Genomic DNA, 25,748 nt, shown 5'->3' with positions numbered 1-25,748 from the left:
CCTATTCATTCCCCCTTTTTTTTCCTTCTCTTCTTCTTTTGTGTCCTAGTATCCTTCCTTGTCATCAAGGTGTGGTTTTTCCTCTGTTGAATTTCTTTCCTTTGTCATCCTTTTTTTTTTTTTTTTTTTTTTTTTTTGAGACGGAGTCTTGCGCTGTCACCCAGGCTGGAGTGCAGTGGCCGGATCTCAGCTCACTGCAAGCTCCGCCTCCCGGGTTCACGCCATTCTCCTGCCTCAGCCTCCCGAGTAGCTGGGACTACAGGCGCCCGCCACCTCGCCCGGCTAGTTTTTTGTATTTTTTAGTAGAGACGGGGTTTCACCGTGTTAACCAGGATGGTCTCGATCTCCCGACCTCGTGATCCGCCCGTCTCGGCCTCCCAAAGTGCTGGGATTACAGGCTTGAGCCACCGCGCCCGGCCTTTTTTTTTTTTTTTTTTTTTGAGGCGGAGTTTCGCTCTGTCTCCCAGGCTGGAGCGCAGTGGCCGGATCTCAGCTCACTGCAAGCTCCGCCTCCCGGGTTTACGCCATTCTCCTGCCTCAGCCTCCCGAGTAGCTGGGACTACAGGCGCCCGCCACCTCACCCGGCTAGTTTTTTTTGTATTTTTTAGTAGAGACGGGGTTTCACCATGTTAGCCAGGATGGTCTCGATCTCCTGACCTCGTGATCCGCCCGTCTCGGCCTCCCAAAGTGCTGGGATTACAGGCTTGAGCCACCGCGCCCGGCCTGTCATCCTTTTGTTTTGTTTTGTTTTTCTTGAAAAAGGCTGGCATGCAGTGGCAAGATCACAGCTCACTGTAGCCTTGGCCTTCGGGCTCAGGTAATCCTCTTACCTCAGCCTCCCAAGTAGCTGGGACCACAGGTGTGTGCCACCACACCCAGCTAATTTTTTGTATTTTTTGTAGAGATAGGGTTTCACCATGTTGCCCAGGCTGATCTCGAACTCCTGAGCTTGAGCAATCCACCTGCCTCAGCCTCCCAAAGTGCCAGGATTACAGGTGTGAGCCACTGCGCCTGGTCTAATTTTTTTTTCCCCCTATCACTCTTATTGACACCTCAGAATACACAGTTTGAAATGACAAGGGCATCATAGGAACTATTCACCTAATGAAACTTAGTAGAGGTCTGCTGTGGGATTAATTGGACCTTATGGAGTAGCAACCTAGGAAGTCCTAGAACCTTAACTTCCTTATTGTCTCTGTAATGCTTGTGATTTCCAAATGGTCCTTCCATCTGGAGGTCAGAAGGCTGTTCTCTGACTTCGTGCTCTGTGGTAGAGTGTCTTCTCCCTTTCACCAAAAGCTACTACCGTCTTGCAGGCACCCAGAAAAGTTTTCACAGTTTAGGAGAGTGGCCTTCCTAGATGCTATTAATCATCTTTCAGTGCACCCTAAATGTATGGAAGATTGAGTTTGACGGAACCATGCATGCCCTGGTTGAGAGATCCAGGGCTGACTTTGACTGCTGGGCTATGACAGCTTTAAATACACCCTGAAGAGTCCAGTGCAGGAGAGTCAGTGACTCCAGTGAGCCCTGCACCATGTTGTACTGAAAGTGAAAATCAGTGCTTGCTGGCCATGGTGGGATCCCATTGCTGCTGGAGGCTGCAGCCCAGCTGTCAGCCCACCAGCCTAGGGCTGGGAAAAGGGCCTGGAGATGGAACATGAGCAGTTCTGGCCATCTCTGGTGTTTAGCAGGAGACACTTCAGATTGTTCATTGCTATTTCCCACAGTAAAATTTTCTCCTGCCCTTTTTTGATTTTTAGTGATAATACAGTTATTTTTGGCCCTCTAAAAAATGGATCCTCCTTCCCTCCTAACATGTAATTTTATGATTTTTCATACCTACTTCCAGGAATGTCTATTGTAGGAGACTACCTGTGCAAATATAGAGTAGCATCATTAACCAAAGCAACTTTTCTTTGAGTTTCTTGGTTAACCCTAGATGAACACTGAGTATTTTTAGAGCAAGCTCAAATAAGTTGATATTCTATGAACTAATCATAGAGAGTGTCTGATTATACCTCATCAGCTGGATATATATTCTGTCCAACTGCCTACTGCTATGGTTCTTGATATAACCAGACATGCTCCTTTTCCTGGCTAGGGCTTCTACTTCAGTTACTTTCTGTACCCTGGAGAGTTTGGACTGCTTTTACCCTTGTCTTGTTAAACTTGAACCAGAACCAACCCCAAAGAAAATCTCTTCCTTGCTTCCTTTCTTCTGGGTCTTTCCTTTTTTTTCCTGTCGCCCAGGCTGAGTGCAGTGGCATGATCTCAGCTTACTTACTGCAAACCTCCACCTCCTGGGCTCAAGCATCCTCCTACCTCAGCCTCCCTAGTAGCTGGGACTACAGGTGTGCACCACCATGCCTGGCTAATTTTTTGTATTTTCTGTAGAGATGGGGTTTCACTATGTCACCTGGGCTGGTCTCGAACTCCTGTGCTCATTGAATCAGCCCTCAGCTTCCCACAGTGCTGGGGTTATAGGCATGAGCCACCATGCCCAGTCCTGGGTCTTTCCTTTTTCTTAGCTCCTACTAAATGCTAAGTGCTTGGGGATAAAAGCAAAGAGGGCATGTGCAACCTCTCCCCTCATGGAACTTTTGCTCTAAGTGCAGGCCCTAGGCTCCTTATAGTAAAATCCTACAATATGAGAAATAAAGGGTGCTGAGTCAAGGAAAGTCTTCCCTGAGTCAGTGAAGGACATGGAGTGTATCTTTTAGGTGGAAGGACAAGAAGCAAAAGCAAGGGGTTTTTCGGGGCTGAGAGAAGTACAGAGTGCTGGAGAGAATATTGAGCATTCAGCCTGGAAAAGTAGGCAGGACTGGGTCATGAAGGGTGTTACAGACATGTTGCAGAGTTAGTCTAGGGGCAGGGGGAAACTATCAGAAGTGGAGATCTGACTGTTGATGTTTGTGTTTTTCTGGATAGGTTAGTCTGGCTGTAGTGAAGAGACTACATGGTTCTGGAAACAAGAATAAAGGCAGTAATCATGGCCAGCGATGATGGTGGCTAGGCTAGAGAAGTAGCAGCAGGGATGGCCAGAGTGGATAGATTCAAGAGGTAGTTAAGGAGGTAGAATCCATAGGTCTCGGCCGGGCGCGGTGGCTCAAGCCTGTAATCCCAGCACTTTGGGAGGCCAAGATTGGCAGATCACGAGGTCAGGAGATCGAGACCATCCTGGCTAACACGGTGAAACCCCTTCTCTACTAAAAAATACAAAAAACTAGCCGGGCGAGGTGACGGGCGCCTGTAGTCCCAGCTACTTGGGAGGCTGAGGCAGGAGAATGGCGTGAACCCGGGAGGCGGAGCTTGCAGTGAGCTGAGATCCGGCCACTGCACTCCAGCCTACGCGACAGAGCGAGACTCCGTCTCAAAAAAAAAAAAAAAAAAAAAGAATTCACAGGTCTGTGGGACTGATGTGCTGTGGGGAGTACAGGGGAGCTCAGATCATGTCCAGGTTTCTTTCTATTAGGGGCACCTGAGTTGATGATGATGCATTTACTAAAATAGGAACAGTTGGGGCAGACAAATTTAGTTCTCAACTGAAAAGTTTAAGGCACCTGAGGACATCAGTGGAGCTGTTCAGTGGGTATATGAATGTGTGGATCTGGAGCCTGAAGGACAGGCCAAGTTGAGATCCTAGGTTTGGGGTTCATGAGCCATGGAAGTGGATGAACCACTGTTACCCTCTCTGTGGTATTAAGAGCCAAAAGGCAAGTTCTTAGCCATGAGAAACACCAACATTAGGGGATGAGTAGTAGAAGAGGGGCCTACAGGACAGTCTGATGAATGGTCAAAAAGAGAGAGATGGAAAAAGAGGTATGTGGGGCAGGCAACAAATGACACTAGAGCTGGTACACGGCTGTCCTCACAGCTACTTGGGAGACGGAGGTGAGAGGATCACTTGATGCCAGGAGTTCAAGACCAGCCTGGGCAACACAGTGAGACCCCCATCTCAAAAAAAAAAAAAATTAGGCATGGTGGCACATGCCTGTGGTCCTGCCTACTCAGGAGGCTGAGGCTGGAGCATCCCTTGAACCCAGGAGTTTAAGTCTCCAGTAAGCTGCGACTGTGCCATTGTACTCCAGCCTGGGCAAAAGAGCCAGACCCCATCTCTTTAAAAAAAAAAAAAAAAGACATTACATGGTGTCCTTTGAGCCTTCCTGGCCACACTGTTGTCTATGGTAGACCCCCGTCATTACATTCTAGACATTGCCCTATTATTTCTTTGAAAGCATTTACCAGATTGAAATAATATTTGTTAATGTACTCTTGCCTCTAGATTTCTAAACTCCTTGAGGGCAGGAATTTTATCTTACTCCTTGTAGTATTCTCAGGGCATTGAAGAGTGTTTGGCACATGGTAGCTCTTCAGTAAATACGTGTTTATGAAGAGTTATAAAGTGAGAAGTCCATATATGAAATGCTGCCGAGACATTAAACAAGATAAGGATGAAAAATTGCCCATTGAGACATTAAACAAGATAAGGATGAAAAATTGCCCATTGAGTAATATCAGTGACTTTATCTAGTATAAGTCGTGGGGGATGGTGGAGTCAGAAGTCAGTTTACAGTGATTGGGGAGTGAGTGTGAGATGAGGGAGTACAGAAAGAATAGACAACTTCTTCACAACGTTTGGCTGTGACTAAGATGGTGAGGACCACCACCAAAAGAAGGCTGTATTTGGAGGAGGAAGTAGGGTGAAATGGAGTTTTTGTTGTTTTTTAAAGACGTGATTCAAGCATGTTCAATTGCTGATTGAAAGGAGCCTGTAGAGAAGGGCATGCTGGAAAACCAAGATAGCGGATAGGATATGATTCTTTGGAAGGCAGGGGAAGACAGGGAGTGCAGAGCTCAGAAAGGAATTAGTCTTTAAGAGTAGAAGGGTACATTCTTTGTTTTACAGAAGGAAGAGTTTCATGTGGGAGCTGGGGCAAGGAAGTTTGCTTGGGGGCGTCGAGATAATTTCTTTCTTGTGGCTTCTGTATTCTTCTGTGAGCTAATAGTTGAGACCATTAGCTAAGAGGGAGGGAACCCCTCTTGGTTCTCTCTCTCCAAGGCTGAAGGCATGCCCAGCCCCAAGGCCCACCACCTCAAAGGCTACCCAGAAGTGGGAGACAAATAACTTCTGTAGTCCTTTCAATCCCCTACCAAAGCATTCCAGAATTCAGTCCCAGAGAAAGGGGAAAATTTGCTCGGTGACTTTATTGTGCCTTTGGCATAGGCCAGGATCCCCACCTTTCTGGGATCAAGGAAGCAGAAGCTATTGGAAAAGCCCGGAGGCTAGTAAGTAAATAGCCTTTCTTGTCCCCTTCCTCTTTGGACACAGGAAGAACTCCCGCCTCTCCCTGTCTATTCCTGTATATAATTCATTCCCTCCTTTAACATCCTTTAGCAGATTTATTGAGGGCCAGGTTTGTGCTGGGCACTGTTCTAGATGCTGAGGATGTAAAAAGTGAAAATCTAAGTTAGATGTGATTCATGCTATGGAGAAAAATCAAGCAAGAAGGGGAGAAGAGGTGATGGTGAAAGCCTTGGCAATGCTTAATAGGGTAATCAAGGAAGGCACTTCTGAGCAGGAACTATTGAGGGAAGCTCTGAAGGAGGCGGCCATGCTGCCATGGAGGGAAAGAGGGAATGGTAAGGGGGAGCAAAGAGGCCAGTGCTGGGGAGTGGAGTGAGTGCTGGGGAGTGGGTAGGAGATGAGGAGAGGAAGCTTGGGCAAGATGCAGATTGTGTAGGGCCTTGTAGGCCTTTGAAAGGACTTAGACTTTAACTGTTACTATGAGAGGAATGAGGAACAGGCTTTGAGCGAGAGTAACATGATCTGACTTCTGTTTTCTCAGTTTGCTATGGCTGCTGTGTGAGGAAGAGACAGAGTGGCAAGGCTGGAAGCAGGGAGTCCAGGGAAGGGAAATGCCAGCTCCTCATTTATTTATTTCTCTTCTTTTTCTCCAAAGCAAAGAGATTGTTCTGAAGACCATGCTCTAAGGGCCTTTGAAAGACTGCCAGGCAATGGGAGCCTGAGATGGTCTGGAGCATTCTCTCTAGCCGTGACTCTGCTGCTCTGAAGGTCAACTGAGAAGTCTTGTGGGACAGAGACTGAGTTAGGAAGCCCTCAGTCACTTGCCTTCCACGGTGGCCAGCCCTGCTGCCATCATTGGCTGAAGCACCACCAGGATTCCCGGCACTCAACTGCTTTAGGGTACTTCATAGACTCTGCCTCACTACATGTCGAATGAGTTATTTGAGTTCTCTTTTGTTTTTTTAGTTTGTTGTTGTTGTTACTGTTTTGATACCTCAGAAACACCTCCGTTGACAATTGTTTTGGATAGGTTGGGTGTACCCCGTGGCTGCCTCTGAAGGCGGTGTCTATTTTGAGAGGATGGCTTACCTCTTCTTTGTGAAAATACTATCTCATTTCCTGGAAATAAAATGTAAAACCTGTCAGTTGCTCAGCTGGGCTTTGGTGTATTTACCTTCCTTCCCTTCCTGCTCCCAGACAGTCTCACAAGTAAACACTGGCAGCTCATAGATTACAACCAAGAAAGTGACTATATCAGATGATAGACTTCAAGTGATTGTCAGCCTAAGAGGCCAAGCCGCAGATCATGGCCACACCAGACGAGCTCTGTTAACCCCCTGATTGTCGTGTTTCCTTTTTATTACAGAGGTGGGTCACTGTTTACCTTGTTTCAGGGGTGGGAAGAACTCCTTTCCTTCAGCTGGCATTTGAATGTTTCCAAATCTATTTTATCCTGCGTCATAAACACACAGGCAATGATTTTATGACAACTTGATATGCTTTTTTCTTTATTTTTCTTTTAAATTAAAAGTCTGTCTTTGCTCTACCTCTCCTTTATTTTTTATTTTTATTTTTATTTTTGAGACAAGATCTGACTCTGTTGCCCAAGCTGGAATACAGTGGTGTAATCTCAGCTCACTGCAACCTCCACCTCCCAGACTCAAACCATCCTCCCACCTCAACCTTCCGTGTAACTGGGACTACAGGCATATGCCATCACACCCAGCTAATTTTTGTATTTTTTGTAGAGAAGGGGTTTCACCATGTTGGCCAGGCTGGTCTCAAACTCCTGACATCAAATGATCTGTCTGCCTCAGCCTCTCAAAGTGCTGGGATTACAGGCGTGAGCCACTATGCCTGGCCAACCTCCCCTTTTTAAACAGAAAGGAAACTAGTTTTGATGTTTAGGAGATAGAAGGTTAGGGATAACCTATGGCTTCCTTGGTTTCCTGTGATGAGAATGAGAAAAAAATAATGAGAAATTAAAGAATGGTTATTTGAAACTAGGAGCCCTCTACTCAGGTTGTGAAACTCTGCATTACATAATTTAATGATTTGCTTCCCTCTGCCTTCTTACTGCCTATCTAGAGAACCATTCCTTTTTCCACTTCTTTTTTTTTTTTTTTTTATAGAGATGGAATCTTGCTATGTTGACCATGCTGGTCTCAAACTCCTGACCTCAAGCAACCCTCCTGCCTCAGCCTCCCAAGATGCTGGGATTACGTGCAGGAGCTACCATGCTCAGCCAAGAACTGTTCTTTTGTAGTTCTTTATACTCCATGTATTTTCTTTTTTGTTTTTTTGAGATGAAGTCTCGCTTTGTTTCCCAGGCTGGAGTGCAGTGGTGTGATCTTGGCTCACTGCAACCTCTGCCTCCCAGGATCAAGTGATTACATTGAAATACTCAGCCTCCTGAGTAGCTGGGATTACAGGCAAGTGCCACCAAACACAGCTAATTTTTGTATTTTTAGTAGAGATGGGGTTTCACCATGTTGGCCAGACTGGTCTCAAACTCCTGACCTCAAGTGATCCACCTGCCTCGGCCTCTAAAATGCTGGGATTACAGCTGTGAGCCACCACTCCCAGCCTATACCCCATGTATTTTCATAAAAGGTTGGAAACTGTTGACTTGCCAACTTTTTAAGGATGGCAGGGATTTTTTCTTTGTTGAATATACTGTGAATTTGAGGATTCTGGAGTCCTTAGTCTTCATTTCCATTCTTCTGCCCATGATTACTGATCGAAATACTGGTAGAATCATGGAGGAAGTCAAGTTAAACATGGAAAAATTGCTTTAAAAGTACTTACTATAACCACATCATAACAATTCTGGAAAAATAGAGAACAAAAGGAAAAGATTGTTACCACCTTGATTTAATAACTTCTTGTTTCCCATACATGTGTTTTGTTTATAGATTGCATGGGTATATGTCAATTTTTGTATGTTCTGTCTTTAGTTTACATGTTGTAATTCGTTTTTAGGAGAGTACAGACGTACACTTTTTGAGTAGACAATATGTTCACATAGTTTGAAATAAAAGGTACAAAATGGCATAGAATGAAATGCCTCTCACCCTTTCCCCACAGCGACTACTTCCCACTCAGAGGCAACAAGTATTACAGTTCCTTGTGTATTCTTCCAGAGATCTTCCCTGTCCACACAAGCAAATACACATGTGGTCTTTTTCCTTGTTTTGCACAAATGGTAAACTGTACACTATTCTGTACCTTGCTATTTTCAGATATATGTTGTCAACAGTTCCATGTCAGTAGTTTCCTTTCTTTGTTACAGCTGCCTGTTATTTCATTGTGTATTTGCACTATCATTTACTTTTCCGGCTTATTTTTGATAGAAATCTAGGTTGGTTCAAACCTTTTTACTCTTAAAACAATGCTGCAGTTAACACCCTTGTACATACATCTTTAGAGAAAAGATATTTTAAAAAGAAAATATCTTTTTAAAAATTATTTTATTATGTTTTAATAGAGACTATGTTGCCTAGGCTGGTCTTGAAATTCTGGGCTAAAGCAATCCTACCACCTTGGCCTCCTAAAGTGCTGAGATTACAGGCATGAGCCACTGCGCAAAGAATCATCTTGACTTGAGCCTGAAGACTATGTACAGACTGACCTCACAGACTGACCACCGTTCCATCCCACAGCTGCTGGACATAGAGTGATTTGCAGCCCCTCCTTTCAGAATACCACATCCCTCAAATGTTCCACAATATCTAGGAAAGTGAGCCCTTAAAGATAGACTAAAGGAATAATAAATCAATACAACAACATTAAAAGCCAGACTAGCAGAATTTGAATCTTGGCCCTGCTGTTAGTAACTGTGTGGGCCTCGGGCAAGTTACACAACCTCCTTGTATCTTCGTTTTGGTTTCTTCATCTCTAAATAATTTTATCTGTCATTATTGCACTGATCACAAACAAAGGCCTGAATGTACTATGTTTAAAAGACAAACCAAAAATTAACACAAACTTGAATTATTTGTCTCAGCTACAGAATGTTCTTTCCTTGGAGAGATACCTGATGTTAAACATCATCTGCATTTTGCTTGCCTAGAAAATACATGGTAACTTTTCTGCCTTGCAGCATCAAACTATAGTATAGCTGAGCCCCAGTGCTGTGCAGTCTGGCTCTAATTAAAGGCACATTCTTTACAGCAGTACTCTGGGGAACTGGAAAAGGGGGTTTGTTTCATTATGTGGTTTTATTAAGCAGATGAATGCGGCCAGCTATGTGAAGCACTTTGCAGTGAATGGCAGGTGTCCCATATCTGGTTGTGTTAACCTAGAAAGGGCTCACTCTACCTCTAGGCATGCTTCATCCCAACAATCAGACTGTGCCAAAGCAGGGGACTTTGTGCTTTGTGGATTGGATAGCTGGATACCCATCATCTTTTTCTCTGATTGGAAGCTGCTGTTGTATAGAAAGACCTGGATTTCCCCCTTATCTCCAGTTCTCTCACTACTTTTTCCTCCTCTGTGAGTGACCATCCAGGCAGTCACCATAACTGCTGGAGGGTCTGGGATTGGTAGCTCTCTCCAACTGCCTGCTTGCTCTTTACAGCCTTTCTCCGTGGCTGCAATCTCTCCACCTCATCGTATCTAAGGATAACCCAGAAACATGGGGTGCTCTAGGTATGTTTATCTCGACATTCAACCCCCTAGGCTTCTGATGAATCCAATGATTAGCTAAATTTGACATAGAAATTAAGAGAAGGAATGTCTACTTTGTATTGTGGTCCTAATCTAAGGTGAGGAGAATCCTGGAATCTGTCTCTTGCTCTAAGACGCAGACTTGTTCATAAATGTGGGGTCTGATTGGAACAGGATCTGCCATTGGTCACAATAGGCCAAGGGCTTGTTCTGAACCCTACTTAGCCTCATTCAGAGAAAAAAACTTCCTGCCTGGTCAGCTTTTTCAGCTTCTCCCACAAATGGGAGTTGAGGCAGTGGCAGTGTGGGGTTCCTGGGAAGACGATGGGGCCTTGTATTAAGGAGAAATAATGAACTATTTTCTTGATTCTTCCATTTATAGAAGTATATGAATCCTAGGAAAGGGCTGAGCCTGCGATAGGTATTCAATAAATACTCCAATGCTGTCATTCCTTTGTCTACAGCATCCCCAAACAATGTACCAGTGATGGGCTGCCTGAGCTCATTGAGTCGCCAAGCAGTATCTCCTGCCTGCTGCTGCTTTACTGCGTTCCAGATGCCCACCTCAGTTTCCAGAGCCACTATCTCTGCCGTCCACTTTCCTTCAGGCTCTGTGAATACTTCAACCTGCTGTGATTTGGGGCTATTTATACTCTGCATGTATCCAATAAATTCAATTCATTAATAGTTATCAAATGCCCATTTTCTTACTAGGTACTGCTGTAGGTGTTTGGTATGGCAATGAACAAAACAACCATTGTGAGCTGATGTTCTAGTAAGGTGTCAAAAGCGTTTCAAAGGTTTATCAGATGCTGTGAGAGGGGTTTACGCACTGCTACCTACTGAGCTAGCAATAGTGGGTGTTTCCTCACATTCCTCAACCTCCACGCAGGAGAGCCAGCAGGCTACGCTGGCCCACCCTGAGATCCAGAGCTGGCATTTCACATCTCTAGGACCTGGGTAGCCCCAAACGTTTGCAGTCTGCTGCTTTTACCACCACCCACCGGCCCTCAGGATGTAGGGACCAGCTCCTTAGAGATCAAGCTCTCCTGGGCCTCTACCCAGCTCTACCGAGGGGCCTTCAAGGGTATATCCGTGGCAGGTTTCAGGGCAAGTTTGGCCTCTTAGCATGGAGAATAGGCCCTGAAGCACCACACACCACTGTCCTATATAGGCAGGCACCCAGAAGAGCTCTGTGGAAGCCTCAGATACTTCAGCCAAGGTAAGCACAGCTGAATGTTTCTGATGCGAATATTGACACCAAACTTAACCTAGTGGTGGATAGGGCTGGACAAGTTTTCAGGACCATGAGCCTTTGTGAGTTTCAGCCTGGCTGTGAGAGTGCTCTCCTAATCTCAATTCCTCCCCGTCTTCCCTGGGCCTCTCCCAGTGCCGCCCTGGCTCTGCAGCTAATGGTGTGCATCTGTTCCCAACTCTACATTCAGTGACGTCATGTTGGTAGTTTGAAATCAGCCATGGTGGGAGGAGTCACACCATGGAAATTGGCAAATGCTGTAAGTTGGAGCTTTCCCCATCCCTGGATAGGCGGTTAAACATTCACCAGAGCATTGCTGGCGTCTCCCCACATGGTTGACTCCTGAAGCCTGCTCACCCCAGGTCTTCGTGTTCTTGTGAGAAAGCCACCATTCAGTCTAAGAATGCTTCTCCTTCCTGGTGCTCTGGAATTGCCCAGCATGGTAGCAGTGTCACTACAGAGGCAGGAGAACAGCTCTTCCCAAAACTTGAGGCCACATTTTGGCACCTTTGGTATCACCAACACCTTTAGAATTCTCAGTTTCTCAACCAAGTTGCCGCTGACCATCAGTACCATAACCACTGGAACCCAGAACTTACCCCAGAGGCCAGGGAGAAAGTAGATGTCATGGCGCCCCCTGTAAATAGCCCCCATTTCCTTCCTCATAGCTGTCAATGTAGATAAGATAGACACTTGGTGGAAGGAGTGGAGGCAAGGGATGTCATTGCCACCAGCGTAGCCTCAGTCCTCAGCACAGCCAGTCAATCAGTGTGCTCCATTGTACTTCCTCAAGCCTGCCTTCTACAAGCTTTTTCATTTTATTTATTTATTTTTTTGAGACAGAGTCTCGCTCTGTCACCCAGGCTGGAGTGCAGTGGCGCCATCTCAGCTCACTGCAACCTTTGCCTCCTGGGTTCAAGCAATTCTTCTGCCTCAGCCTCCTGAGTAGCTGGGACTACAGGCACATGCCACCACACCTGGCTGATTTTTGTATTTTTAGTAGAGATGAGGTCTCACAATATTGGCCAGGCTGGTCTTGAGCTCCTGACCTCATGATCCGCCTGCCTCAGCCTCCCAAAGTGATGAGATTACAGGCGTGAGCCACCGTGCCCGGCCTCCAGCTTTTTTACTTTAAGAGACAAGAGTCTCACTCTGACCCAGGCTGGAGTATAGTGGCACTATCATGGCTTATTGCAGCCTCGAACTCCTGGGCTCACGCAATCCTCCCGTCTCAGCTTCCTGAACAGCTAGGACAAAAGGCATGTGCTACCACACCCAGCTAATTTTTAAAATTTTTTGTAGAGACAAGATCTCACTATGTTGCCCAAGCTGGTCTTGAACTCCGGGCCTCAAGTGAGCCTCCCACCTCAGCGTCCCAAGTAGCTAGGACTACATGCACATGCCAACATGTCCAGCTAATTTTTAAAATATTTTGTGGAGACAGAATCTTGCTATGCTGCCCAGGCTGGTCTTGAACTCCTGACCTCAAGCAGTCCTCCCACTTTGAGCTCCCATAGTGCTGGGATTACAGGCATGAACTACCACCTCCAACCTCCTACAAGAATTCTTTTAACAAAGAAAAAAGGCATTGTGGCTGGGGCACTGGGCATTTCTCCAGGGCTGGAGACAGTGCTGAATGATGTGAACTACGTTTCACCCTGAGCCATGTGAGTCTGGATATTAGCCCTTCCTCCCCTGGGATACATGGTTTCTACCCAGGAGGTTCCCGCCACGCAAGGCAGCTCTGACTTCTTCCAGCAAAGGCACAGGGTGTCATGGGTAGTGTCTTTCCTGATTTTTGGGAAAATCCCTCTCAAGCATGCTATGACCTGGGAGCTGGCAGCTGCCCTTGACTCAAAGATCATAGTATGGGGCTTGAGGGTTAACCTGGAGAGCAGGCCAGTTTCCCAGTGAATGCCTCTGGTCATGTAATTTGTTTCTAAGTGTGCAGTCCTCACAGAGCAGCTGTGGCTATCCTCCTCCCATTTGGAAAATCTCCTTACCCTTCTGCCACAGGTCAGGTCCTGAAATTCAAGGGACGAAAGGAGTCTCCCCTACCTTCTCTTCCCATACCTGAATATGAAGGGTAGGACTACTCACTCTCTTTTCTTCTTTTCTTTTTTTTTGAGATGGAGTCTCACTCTGTTGTCCAGGCTGGAGTGCAGTGGCACGATCTCAGCTCACTACAAGCTCCGCCTCCTGGGTTCATGTCATTCTCCTGCCTCAGCCTCTCGAGTAGCTGGGACTGCAGGCGCCCGCCACCACGCCCGGCTAATTTTTTGTATTTTTAGTAGGGACGGGGTTTCACCGTGTTAGCCAGGATGGTCTCGTTCTCCCGACCTCGTGATCCGCCCGTCTAGACCCCCCAAAGTGCTGGGATTACAGGCGTGAGCCACCGCGCCCGGCCAGACTACTCACTTTTCCCTGCTCTTCTGGAGTTGCCCAGTCCCTTCGAAGGAGAACTTAGCTCCTGAACCCCTGGGGAAGAAGTGTTCACATTCATTCGTTGCACAAATAGTTACCAAATACCTAACGTGCCAGACACTGTGTTAGCTACTAGGGTTACAACCCTGAAAAAAGACAGGCACAATATGTGACCTTCTGGAGCTTGTCCTGTGGAGAACACACAGAGTAACAAGTGTTTGTAGGCATAGTCTTGGAGCCAAGAAAGCACTGAGAGGGGACAACTAACCCAGACTGAGGCACATGGAAGGCTTCCGGGAGCATGTGGCATCTTAGTAAAGACTTGAAGGATGACTAGGAGTCAGCGGAGTAAGGGTGGGGAGAGGATAGGGCTGGGGAGCAGGCAAGGAAGTGGGAGGGTGTGGAGGTGAGAGACAGCCTGGCCCCTTGAAGTGAAAGGCATTCTGTGTGACTGGATTGCAGACTTTGAGGAGATAAATAATCATGTTAGCTAGTAGCAGCACAATAACTTTGGTTGAGCATTGTTACCAGCACTTTAGATGAGGAACTCTTTTTTTTTTTTTTTTTTAAGTAGAGACAGGGTCTCACATCTTATAGGTGAGAAATGAAGGCAATGAGAGATCAAGATTTATGATTGATTGAATGTGGGGGTGCGGGAGAGCCTGGAAGGAAAGATGACCATGGGTTTCTGCCTTGGACAACAATCTCAGTAATAGTGTTCACTGAAGTAACTCAGGGAGAGGAACATGTCTGGGGAAGACACTGGAGATGGTGAGCAAGCATGAGTTCTGTTTTGGGATGTCAAAAAGAAAATTTCACCCAGCACAGTGGCCCATGCCTATAATCCCAGCACTTTGGGAGGTTGAGGCAGGCAGATCACTTACAGTCAGGAGTTCGAGACCAGCCTGGCCAACATCGTGAAGCCCCATCTCTACTAAAAATACAAAAAATTAGCCAGGCATGGTGGCACATGCCCATAGTGCCAGCTACTTGGGAGGCTGAGGCAGGAGAATCGCTTGAACCCAGGAGGTGGAGGTTGCAGTGAGCCGAGATTGTGCTACTGCACTCCAGCCTGGGTGACAGAACGAGACTCCATCTCAAAAAAAAAGAAAATTTTGTGGAATGTCTACAGAGTCCCTATGTATGCTGACTTGTATGCTCCCCTCTGCTATTCGCACAAATTTAGATTTTTCCTCATAGTCTTCTGGACATCAACTTTCATAGCCATGGCTGGAAATGATTAAAACTGTCCTAGATTGTGTAGATTTGAGAATTTACTCTTTCACAACGCCCAAAAGAAAATCGTCACATGTTGTTAAGTGTGCCATATGCTATTACACCCACACCCATTCCAGCATCCACGTAATTGGTTGTCAAGATAAGTATCCACTAACTGGGAGAGCATAAGTGCTGGGGCAGGAGAGCTGTTGCTTCAAGACCTTCCTCTCACAGTTGTGGGAAAATTCACATGTGAAATGTACTCAAGTAACCCTTGTGGTTGACACTGACAAAAAGAAATGCCCCAATAAGTGAACGTATGAAATCACTGCCCATATCAGGACATAAAGCAGCTGCTGCCCTTGGGCAGAGGAGAAGGTGTCAATCATAAGGATTCTGTGGCTTCTCAAAAGAGTTGAGAGTGCAGAGGTGAGAGCTGGCCTGGTCATACAAATGTATAGATGGTCATTGCGGTCCTGAGAGAGGGTGAAATCCCTAGGGAGAGTGGGCAAGGGAAAAACTACCCAAGACAGAACATTGAGGATAACAGATATTCAAGGGAGCAGCTTGCAGAAACCGATAAAGGGTAGGAGGCAAGAGGTAGGAGATAAAAATGGTGATATAGCTAAGAGGGCAAATGTGATAATTAACTTTCTGTGTAGACATGATTGGGCCATGGAGTGTCCAGGCATTTGGTCAAACATTATTCTAGGTATGTGAGGGTATTTCTGGATAGGACTAATATTTGAATCTATACCGAATAAAGCAGATTGCCCTCCCTAATGTGGATGGGCCCCATCCACAGCTGAAGGCCTGAGCAGAACCAAACGGCTGGCCCTCTGGAAAGTGAGAGAATTGCTTCCTGCCGGACTGCCTTGAGCTGGGACATCGGTTTTTTTTCCTGCCTTTTGACTTGAACTGAAACATCAGTTCTGTCTGGGTCTCAAGCCTCAGGTCTTTGGACTAGATCTACATACACTGTCAGTTCTCCTGGTCTCTAGTTGCTGACTGAAGATCTTCGGATTTGTTAGCCTCCATAATTGTGTGAGCTCATTCCATATAATGGATCTTCCTTCCTCCCTCCCTCCCTCCTTCCCTCATTATCCCTTCCTTCCTTCCTTCCTTCCTTCCTTCTTTCCTTCCTCCCCTTCTTTCCTTCCTCCCTTTCCTTCCTTCCTCTCCTTCCTTTCTTCCTCCCCTTCCTTCCTCCTGTTCCTTCCTTCCTCCCTTTCCTTCCTTCCTTCCTCCCCTTCCTTCCTTCCTCCCCTTCCTTCTTTCCTCCCTTTCCTTCCTTCCTTCCCTCCTCCCCTTCCTTCCTTCCTCCCTTTCCTTCCTTCCTTCCTCCCTTTCCTTCCTTCCTTCCTTCCTTCCTTCCTCTCCTTCATTCCTTCCTCCCTCTCTTTCCTTCCTTCCTTCCTTCCTTCCTCCCTTTCCTTCCTTCCTCCCCTTCCTTCCTTCCTCCCTTTCCTTCCTTCCTTCCTTCCTCCCCTTCCTTCCTTCCTCCCCTTCCTCCCCTTCCTCCCTTCCTTCCTTCTTTCCTTCCTTCCTTCCTTCCTTCCTTCCTTCCTTCCTTCCTTCCTTCCTTCCTTCCTTCCTTCCTTCCCTCCCTCCTTCCTTCCTTCCTTCCTGCCTGCCTGCCTGCCTGCCTTCCTTGTTTCTCCTGTTGGTTCTGTTTTTCTGGAGAACCCTGACCAGTATAGCAAAGCAGTGTTTCCAGAAGTAGAGAATGGTCGAATGGGTCAAAGGTTGCTGTTTGGTCAAGTAAGATAAGATCTTAAAAACATAGCAACAGGTTTAGAAACCAGGAGGCTGTTGGAAGAGCAGTTTTAGTGGCATAGTAGAGGCAAAACAACCATTTTCCCTGCATTAGGGAATGAGTGAAAAATAAGCACTTACTATATTTCAGGAGGAGAAGAGAAAAAATAGAATAGAGATGGAGAGAAAAGTCTGAAAATATGGAAGAGGGAAGTTGAGGAATTTTCTTACTGATGGTTTCTATTTATGCTGTGCTGTTGAAAAGGGATCTTCTGACAAGTGTGAAGGGAGAGAGGTGTTTGGATGGAAGGTTGGAAGAAGGAGGAGACGGTCTAAAATAGCTACTGCAGAGAACAGGGGAGTGCTCACTAGGGAAACAGAAGGATTGCTGGGCTGTGTGGGGGCATGGTGATGAGGGGGCCATGGGTGTCTATGACACCAGTAGGCACTTTTGTGTGGTTTTTCCCCGGCAGACCCTACATCTGGAGAAAAGGCAGCTGGATGGACCCAGGGTTGGGATTTTGGTAATGGGGTACTATGGAGATGAATAGAGGTTAATGAAGTGATGGAACTTGGATTCAGGGCTGGTTAAGGTGGAAAATGAAAACAGGAGGGAGTTGATAAGTAGAAAGTACTTATCCAGGTCGAGGTCCAGGGTCTGGGGAAGCTTCCTGCAGGGTCAAAGAACAGTGTAAACACACACACACACACACACACACACACACACACACACAGAGAGTCGTATTTTGGTATCTGTGGGGGATTGCTGGTTTCAGGACTCCCCATGGGTTCCAGAATCCACAGATGCTCAAGTCCGTGATATAAAGTGACATACTGTTTGTATATGACCTATGCACATCCTCCTATACACTTTAAATAATCTCTAGAGTACTTATAATACCTAAACAAGGCCTACACATCACTTCGTTTGTGTGGATTCAACATCGTACTTGGCACATGGCATATTCAAGTTTTACTTTTTGGAACTTTGTAGAATTTTTTTCCTGAATATTTTTGTTCCTCACTCAGTTGCATCTGTGGATGCAGAACCCATGGATATGGAGGACCAACTGTGTGTGTGTGTGTGTGTGTGTGTGTGTGTGTGTGTGTGTGTGGGGACACATACATATATATGTATATACATCAATATACTGCTCTTGTGGCTATCTTTGTCTTATAGATATTAAAAATAAGAATAAGTATTAAACAAAATGTCCATAGGAACTCTTCATTTTCAATAATGTATTCTTCTTGTATCTCTTAATTTCCCACTCTCTTTTCTCTTTAATTTTCAGCTGCAACAGCAGGAACAAATTATGCATTTGTTGTGGAATTAGGAGGACCAGAGAGAGACCTTGGAGTGTATACAGGAGGATATCTTTATTATTGAGTGAGATCAGACCCAGCAGACTTAACGTCCAAAGACTGGGCGCAGAACAAAGACAGCACTTGACTTTTATACACACTTCACGAAAGGGAGTGGGCAAGCTTACAGTGGCGTAAAAGAAGGATACAGGGGCAGGACAAAGACAGTTAATTAAATTGTAACAGGTTCATAACTGAGGATTGCACGTGACCATTGCTATGCAACCCAGATGTCTGTTATCTAGGTTTTGCGCTAAAGAGCCTCGCACTGATTTATCTCATAACCTTCACTATGGTGCCCAGGCAGCTGTAGTTCAGGCCTGCTCCGGCTTCTCATGACCTTCATTGTACTTATTAGATAAAACAGGATACTTGAAGTTACTAGTTACAGAGAACAAGAATCTATAAACTCATACCACAAAACAAAAGAAAATTTGTTTTTCTTCTCCCTATGTTGAGGGAGTGCTGGGAGAGTTCCGGAGCACATCAGATAATATTATTAAGACTTTTCCTCGGTCTGGCCTGTGCTTGTTGCTGCCTCTGGGTCAGGTCAGCCTAATACAGGAAAGCTTATTTCTCTTTCTTTTTAATTTTATTTTTCTTTAACTTCCCGCCTCACATTGTCACGAAATGTTGCAAAAATCTTCTTTGATTTCTGCCCTTTTCCTGCAACTATCTCACCTATATTTGTCCTTTTTGGCCCCCAGCACAGCACCTAAACTAATTTCTCTTGTATAAATTTAAGGGGCACAAGTGCAATTTTGTTATACAATGCATTGCCTAGTGGTGAAGTCTTGACTTTTAGTATCCATCACCCAAATAATGTACCTTGTACTCATTAGGTAATTTCTCATCACCATCCCCCTTCTGCTCCCTACCCTTCCAAGTCTTAAATGCCTGTCCCTTCACACTCTATGTCCACGTACACATACTATTCAGCTTCCACTTATAAGTGAGAACATGCAATATTTGACTTTCTGCTTCTGAGTTGTTTCACTTAAGATAAGGGCCTCCAGTTCCATCCACGTTGCTACAAAAGACATGATTTGATATTTTTTATGACTAAGTAGTATTCCATTGTGTGTATATACCACATTTTCCTGATCCAATCATCCACTGTTGGACACTCAGATTGATTCCATAACTTTGCTGTTGTAAATAGTGCTGTGATAAACATACGAGTGCAGGATTGTTGTTGTTGTTGTTGTTGTTGTTGTTGTTTTTGAGATGGAGTCTCGCTCTGTCGCCCAGGCTGGAGTGCAGTGGCCGGATCTCAGCTCACTGCAAGCTCCGCCTCCTGGGTTCACGCCATTCTCCTGCCTCAGCCTCCCTAGTAGCTGGGACTACAGGTGCCCGCCAACTCACCTGGCTAGTTTTTTTTTTTTGTATTTTTTAGTAGAGACGGGGTTTCACCGTGTTAGCCAGGATGGTCTCGATCTCCTGACCTCGTGATCCACCCGTCTCGGCCTCCCAAAGTGCTGGGATTACAGGCTTGAGCCACCGCGCCCGGCCTGTTGTTGTTTTTTAAGATGGAGTCTTGTTCTGTCACCCAGGCTGGAGTGCAGTGGTGCGATCTCGGCTCACTGCATCCTCCGCCTCCCAGGTTCAAGTGATTCTCATGCCTCAACCTCCCAAGTAGCTGGGATTACAGGTGCAAGCCACCATGCCTGGCTAATTTTTTTGTATTTTCAGTAGAGACGAGGTTTCACCGTGTCGGCCAAGCTGGTCTCGCACACCTGATCTCAGATGATCTGCCCACCTAGGCTTCCCAAAGTGCTGGGATTACAGGCGTGAGCCACTGCGCCTAGCCAAGGTGATCAAAGTTAACTTCACTAGTAATGGTGCAAACTGACATCATGTCCTTCCTGATGGAAGGGACACTATCATTTCAATGTATTATTGCCAAAAGTGCATGACTCCAACTTAATCATGAGGAAACTCAGACAAATACAATTGAGAGACTTTCCTTTTATTGTTGTTGTTGTTGTTGTGACAGGGTCTTGCTCTGTCACCCAGGGTGGAGTGTAGTGGCGCCATCAAGGCTCACTGCAGCCTCCGCCTCCCAGGCTCAAGCGATCCTTCTGCCTCATCCCAAGTACCTGGGATTACAGGCACATGCCACCATGCCTGGGTAATTTTTTATTTTCTTTTGTGGAGATGGAGTCTTGCCATGTTGCCTAGGCTGGTCTCAGACTCCTGGGCTCAAGCAATCTTCCCACCTCAGCCTCTCAGTGTTGGGATTACAGGCATGAACCACTGCACCTGGTGGAGACTTTTGACTAGATAACTTTTTTAAAATGTCAAAATTATGAAAGACAAAGATAAATTTAGGGACTGTTCCAGATTAAAGGGGACTAAAGAGGCATTACATATAATTTGATATATAATCCTGAAACGGTCCTTGGGAAAAAAAAAATCTTATTTACGGCTGGGCACAGTGGCTCACACCTGTAATCCCAGCTCTTTGGGAGGCTGAGGCGGGTAGATCACTTAAGGTCGGGAGTTCCAGACCAGCCTGGCCAACATGGTGAAACCCCATCTATACTAAAAATACAAACTTAGCCAGGCGTGGTGGCTTGCTCCTGTAATCCTAGCTACTCGGGAGGCTGAAGCAGGAGAATCATTTGAACCTGGGAGGCAGAGGTTGCAGTGAGCTGAGTCATGCCACTGCACTCCAGCCTGGGCAACAAGAGCCAAACTCTGTCTCAAAAAAAAAAATTTATTGTTTACTACAAAGGACACTATGGGACGACTGGTGAAATATAAATATAGACTCAAGTGTCATATCAGTGTTAACCTCCTGATTTTTATAATTATACTGTAGTTAAGTAACAGACTATCCTTGTTTCTATGACATGAACGCTGAAGCATTTAGGGATAATGAGGCATTATGCCTGTAATTTACTTTCAATGGTTCACAAAAACAATATTTACTTATATAAAGAGATAAGTATGTGTGTATATAAAATAATAATACAGAAAACCATGTATACATAAAGAGATGTATATGAGAGAACACGAGAGTAAATGTGGTAAAATGTTAGCAACTGGAGAATCTAAGTCAAGGGTATATGGAAATTCCTTGTATTATTCTTGCAAATTTTCTGTAAGTCTGGAATTATTTCAAAATAAAAAAGTTAAAACAAGTAAATTGGATCAAAATTTTTATTTTAGTTTGCCTGCCTGCCCACCCTCTCTTTTTCTCTTCTCTTCTCTTCTCGTCTTCTCTTCTGGTCTTTTCTCTTTCTCTCTTTCTCTTTTCTTTCTGTTTCTCTTTCTCTTTCTCTTTCTGTTCTCTTTCTCTTTCTGTTTCTCTTTCTGTTTCTCTTTCTCTTTCTCTTTCTCTTTTCTTTTCTTTCACAGAGTCTAACTCTGTTGCCCAGGCTGGAGTGCAGTGGTGTGATCTTGGCTCACTGCAACCTCTGTCTCCTAGGTTCAAGTGATCCTTTGGCCTCAGCCTCCCTAGTAGTTGGGACCACAAGCACATGCCACCAAGCCTGGCTAATTTTTTTTATTTTTTTGAGACAGAGTCTCACTCTGTTGTCCAGTCTGGAGTGCAGTGGCACAATCTTGGCTTACTGCAACCACCACTTTCCGCGTTCAAGCGATTATCCTCCCCGAGCCTCTCAAGTAGCTGAGATGACAGGCATATGCCACCATGCCCAGCTAATTTTTGTATTTTTAGTAGAGATGGGGTTTCACTATGTTGACGAGGCTGGTCTTGAACTCCTGACCTCAGGTGATCCACCCGCCTTGGCCTCCCAAAGTGCTAGGATTACAGGCATGAGCCACTGCGCCTGGCCCCCGGCTAATTTTTTGAAATTTTGATAGAGACGGGGCTTCACCATGTTGCCCAGGCTGGTCTCAAACTCCTGAGTTCAAGCAATCCGCCCTCCTTGGCCTCCCAAAATGCCAGGATTACAGGCGTGAGCCAGCACGCCTGGCCTACTTTGCATATTTTTTACAAACCCAATTTAAAATGAAATGTCACAGAAAATGACAAATGATGAAAATCATATGTTATATTTTTTAACTTCTATTATTGAACGTTATGGGACACAAAGGGCAGAGTGGTGTGTGTGTCTATAACAATTAATGTGAATTGAAGTATGACATCAGAAAAATGGAAAGAGTGTATCACATCTGCACAGCTGGAAAGGGCATCTAAGTAAGACATGTGTCCTGGCAGACATCTGTCAATGTAGCCAGCTCCCTCTTTTTGTTTCTGTATGCAGTATGCATGCTGATCCCATCAAAGAGAATTCTTGTTTTGTGAGTCCTTTTGGAAACTACAAAACCTGTTCATTTTGGAAATGGTGAAAGGATCTTTTGCCAAATAAAACTTTGGAACGAAGACTTTCATGCTCTGCACAGATGGAGCTCCTGCAATGCCTGATATTGCATCTAGTTTTCCTACTTTAATGAGAAAGCAAACTCTTCACATAGACATCATCTTTTTTTGTTGTTGTTACAGAGACATGTACTGACAAGAAAGATTCCTTCAACAATCCTGAAAAATAAGGTGTGTCAACAGCCATAAACGTCATTGACTTTATCAGAGGCAGGTCTCTGGGTCAAACACGTTAAAAATTTTCCATTAAGAGGTGAGAGCAAAATATGAATTGCTTCTCTCCACACAGAAGTTTGTTGCCCTTATGAGAATATGCCTTGAAGCACTTTTTCAAACTAAGGACTGAAGTTTTACTTTAACTGAAATAAAACAGGAGCAAAAGAAAAGAAAACCCACTCTTGGGACATTATGAGAAAAGGAATTTTATCAATGTGTTGGCTTACTTGGCAGATACTTTAAACCATATGAATGAGCTGAACCTTCAGTTCAATGTTATGAAATCAACGTTATAGATGCTACTGAAAAAATTAAAAATATTCTTGGCTAAGTGGCCAATAAGAAAGAAGCTGGAGGATATGCTGTTCTAAGATGGAGTTGTAACACACAATTCTCTGTCGTTTTCTTTGAAAAGAGAAATCTGTAAATTTCTTGAGCACTTCAGAAATCTTCCAAAGGCTATTTCTATCTTGATGGCTTCTAAGTTGACCCAGAGACATGCAATCTATTTATTTCTTACACAAACTGAATCAAAGATGTTAAGATGTTGACCTAACTGAAGATGAATTAATTTAATACCTTAGGATAAAAAATACAGTTGAAGTTTAAATCAAAAATCCTTGAAAAATTATTGAATTCCTTAATAAAGGATTATTTTTGCCTTGATTTTTAACAAGGTCCAGAAACTTTCATTCTGTTTGCAACAATAGTTTTTTAATCCACAAATGGGGATTTTGCAACACTTATGACCATTGAAGATTGATTTAATGTGCAACAAAACATTCATTGTCAAACATCATCTTACAATTTAAATTTTCTTATTTAAGCTAAGTAACAGCCTTCTCACATACATACTGATATGGTTTGGCTCTGTGTCCCTATTCAAATTTCACTTTGAATCATATAATGATCCCCATAATCCCCTTATGTCAAGGGCCAGACCAGGTGGAAGTGATTGAATCATGGGAGCAGTTTCCTCCATGCTGTTCTCGTGATAAATGAACGAGTCTCGTGAGATCTGATGGTTTTCTAAGCATCTGGTGTTTCCCTTGCTTGTACTCACTCTGTTTGGTCACCCTGTGAAGAAGGTGCCTGCTTCTCCTTTGCCTTCTGCCATGATTGTAAGTTCCCTGAGGCCTCCACAGCAACGTGGAACTGAGTTGATTAAAGCTCTTTCCTTTATAAATTTTACCATACATACATACATACACACATACATATGTTAAGTGTTTTTATTGAGTTAAATTTTACATACTGTGAAGTCACAGTTTTTGTTTGTTTGTTTGTTTGTTTTGAGATGGAGTCTCACTTTGTCACCCAGGCTGGAGTACAGTGGCATGACCTTGGCTCACTGCAACCTCCGCCTCCCGGGTTCAAGCGATTCTTCTGCTTCAGCCCCCTGAGTAACTGGGACTACAGGCATGTGCCACCACACTGGGCTAATTTTTGTATTTTTAGTAGAGAGGAGGTTTCACCATATTGACCAGGCTGGTCTCGAACTTCTGACCTCATGATCCACCTGCCTCGGCTTCCCAAAGTGCTGGGGTTACAGGTGTGAGCCACTGCGCCCAAATTCACAGATCTTAAGTGAACAGTTCCATAAGTGTTGGCAATGTATGTACCTGTGTAACCACCACATCAATCAAAAGTATAAAATATTTCCAGCAGCCCACCAAGTTCCCTCATACTTCTTTTCAGTTAATTCCTCTGTCCCAGAGCCAACTACTGCTCAAATATCACCACAGATTTGTTCTGACTCTTCTTGAACTTCATATAAATAAAATCATAGCATATATACTCTTCTGTGCATGGTGTTTTTGCATAGTGTTTTATTTTTGAGGTGATTATGAATAAAACTGCTGTGAATATTCATGTGCAAGCCTTTTTGTGTGTTTTCATTCTATTGTAAATACCTAGAGGTGAAATTGCTGGGTCATAGAGTAGGTGTATATTTAACTTCAGGAGAAACTGCCACACTGATTTCCAAAATAGTTGTGCCATTTTACACTCCCACAGTAATGTGTGAGAATTATGGTTGCTCCATACCCTGTCAGCATTTGGTTTTGTCTGTATGTTTAATTTTAGCTATTCAAGTGAGTGGGAAGTGGTATTTCATTGTGGTGGTTTTAATTTGCATTTTCTTGATAACTAATAGAATACAATTAAATTGGCTTTTTTGTAAACAGTTCTATAAGTTTTAATACATATGTAGAACTGTGTAACCACCACCACAATCAAGATATAAAACAGTTTCATCACCCTAAAAAATCCCTCATAGATTCCCCTTTGTTTTGTGGTCAAACTCCCCCCCTCCACATCTCTAACCCCTAGCAACCACTGACGTATTCTTTGTCCTGTAGTTTTGCTTTCTCCAGAGGGTCATGTAGATGGGATCATACGGTATATAACAATTGGAGCCTGGCTTCTTCCAGTCAGCATTTTCAACTCTTTCACGTCATTGCTTATGTCAACAGTTTGTTCATTTTTATTGCTTGCATAGTATTCCATTGTATAGTTATATACAGTTTATTTATTCTCCTGTTGAACAACATTTGGTTTCCAGATTTTGACAATTATGAAAAGATCTGCTAAAAACTTTTGTTTGTGGTTGTTCTGTGAGCATAAGCTTCATTTATCTATCAGCATAAGATTCTAGCTATTAAACAATTCAGTGGAACTGCTGGGTCATTTCGTAAGCCTGTGTTTAAGTTTTATTATAAAAAACTGCCAAACTGTTAGCCAGACTGCCAGCACCATTCTGTATTCCTATGTAATGTATAAGACTTCTATTTGTGACAGGGAGCAGTGGCTCACTCCTGTAATCCCAGAACTTTGGGAGGCCGAGGTTGCAGTGAGCTGAGATCGTGCCACTGCCCTCCAGACTCCAGCCTGGGCAACAGAGCGAGACTGCATCTCAAAAAAAAAAAAAAAGAGTAACCTGGAACAGTGGCCTCCAGTTTCATCCATGTTACTGCAAATGAGAGGCTTTCATTCTTTTTACAGCTGAATAATATTCTATTCCTTTGCTCTTTTGTCAAAAAGCAATTAGTTTGATTAGAAATGTACCCATTTTTGGTAAAAAGTTTTTAAAAAAGCAATTGGTTTGTATTTTTGTGTCTCAGGGTGGGAAAAGCAACTGGCAGTATTTTTGTGGCCAATTTCTGAACTCTGTTCTCTGTCCTACTGAT

General features: G+C 44.4%; 1 protein-coding gene across 8 annotated transcripts in view; it reads left to right on the top strand.

Moving 5' to 3' along the window:
* Positions 1-6,461, top strand: part of RNF8 (ring finger protein 8) — a 39,481-nt gene extending 33,020 nt beyond the window's left edge. For all 8 annotated transcript variants that reach the window (XM_074038181.1, XM_005553126.4, XM_045390799.2 and 5 more), the window contains one exon: positions 5,964-6,461. In XM_074038181.1, the coding sequence (XP_073894282.1) occupies positions 5,964-6,074 (111 nt within the window). In that variant the 3' untranslated portion in view covers positions 6,075-6,461. The remainder of the gene's footprint in view (positions 1-5,963) is intronic.
* Positions 6,462-25,748: the final 19,287 nt, after the last annotated feature.

This window comes from Macaca fascicularis, chromosome 4 (genome assembly GCF_037993035.2).
Source record: "Macaca fascicularis isolate 582-1 chromosome 4, T2T-MFA8v1.1".
In the NCBI taxonomy this organism is placed as follows: domain Eukaryota; kingdom Metazoa; phylum Chordata; class Mammalia; order Primates; family Cercopithecidae; genus Macaca; species Macaca fascicularis.
This window is presented reverse-complemented; position numbering and strand designations above follow the sequence as displayed.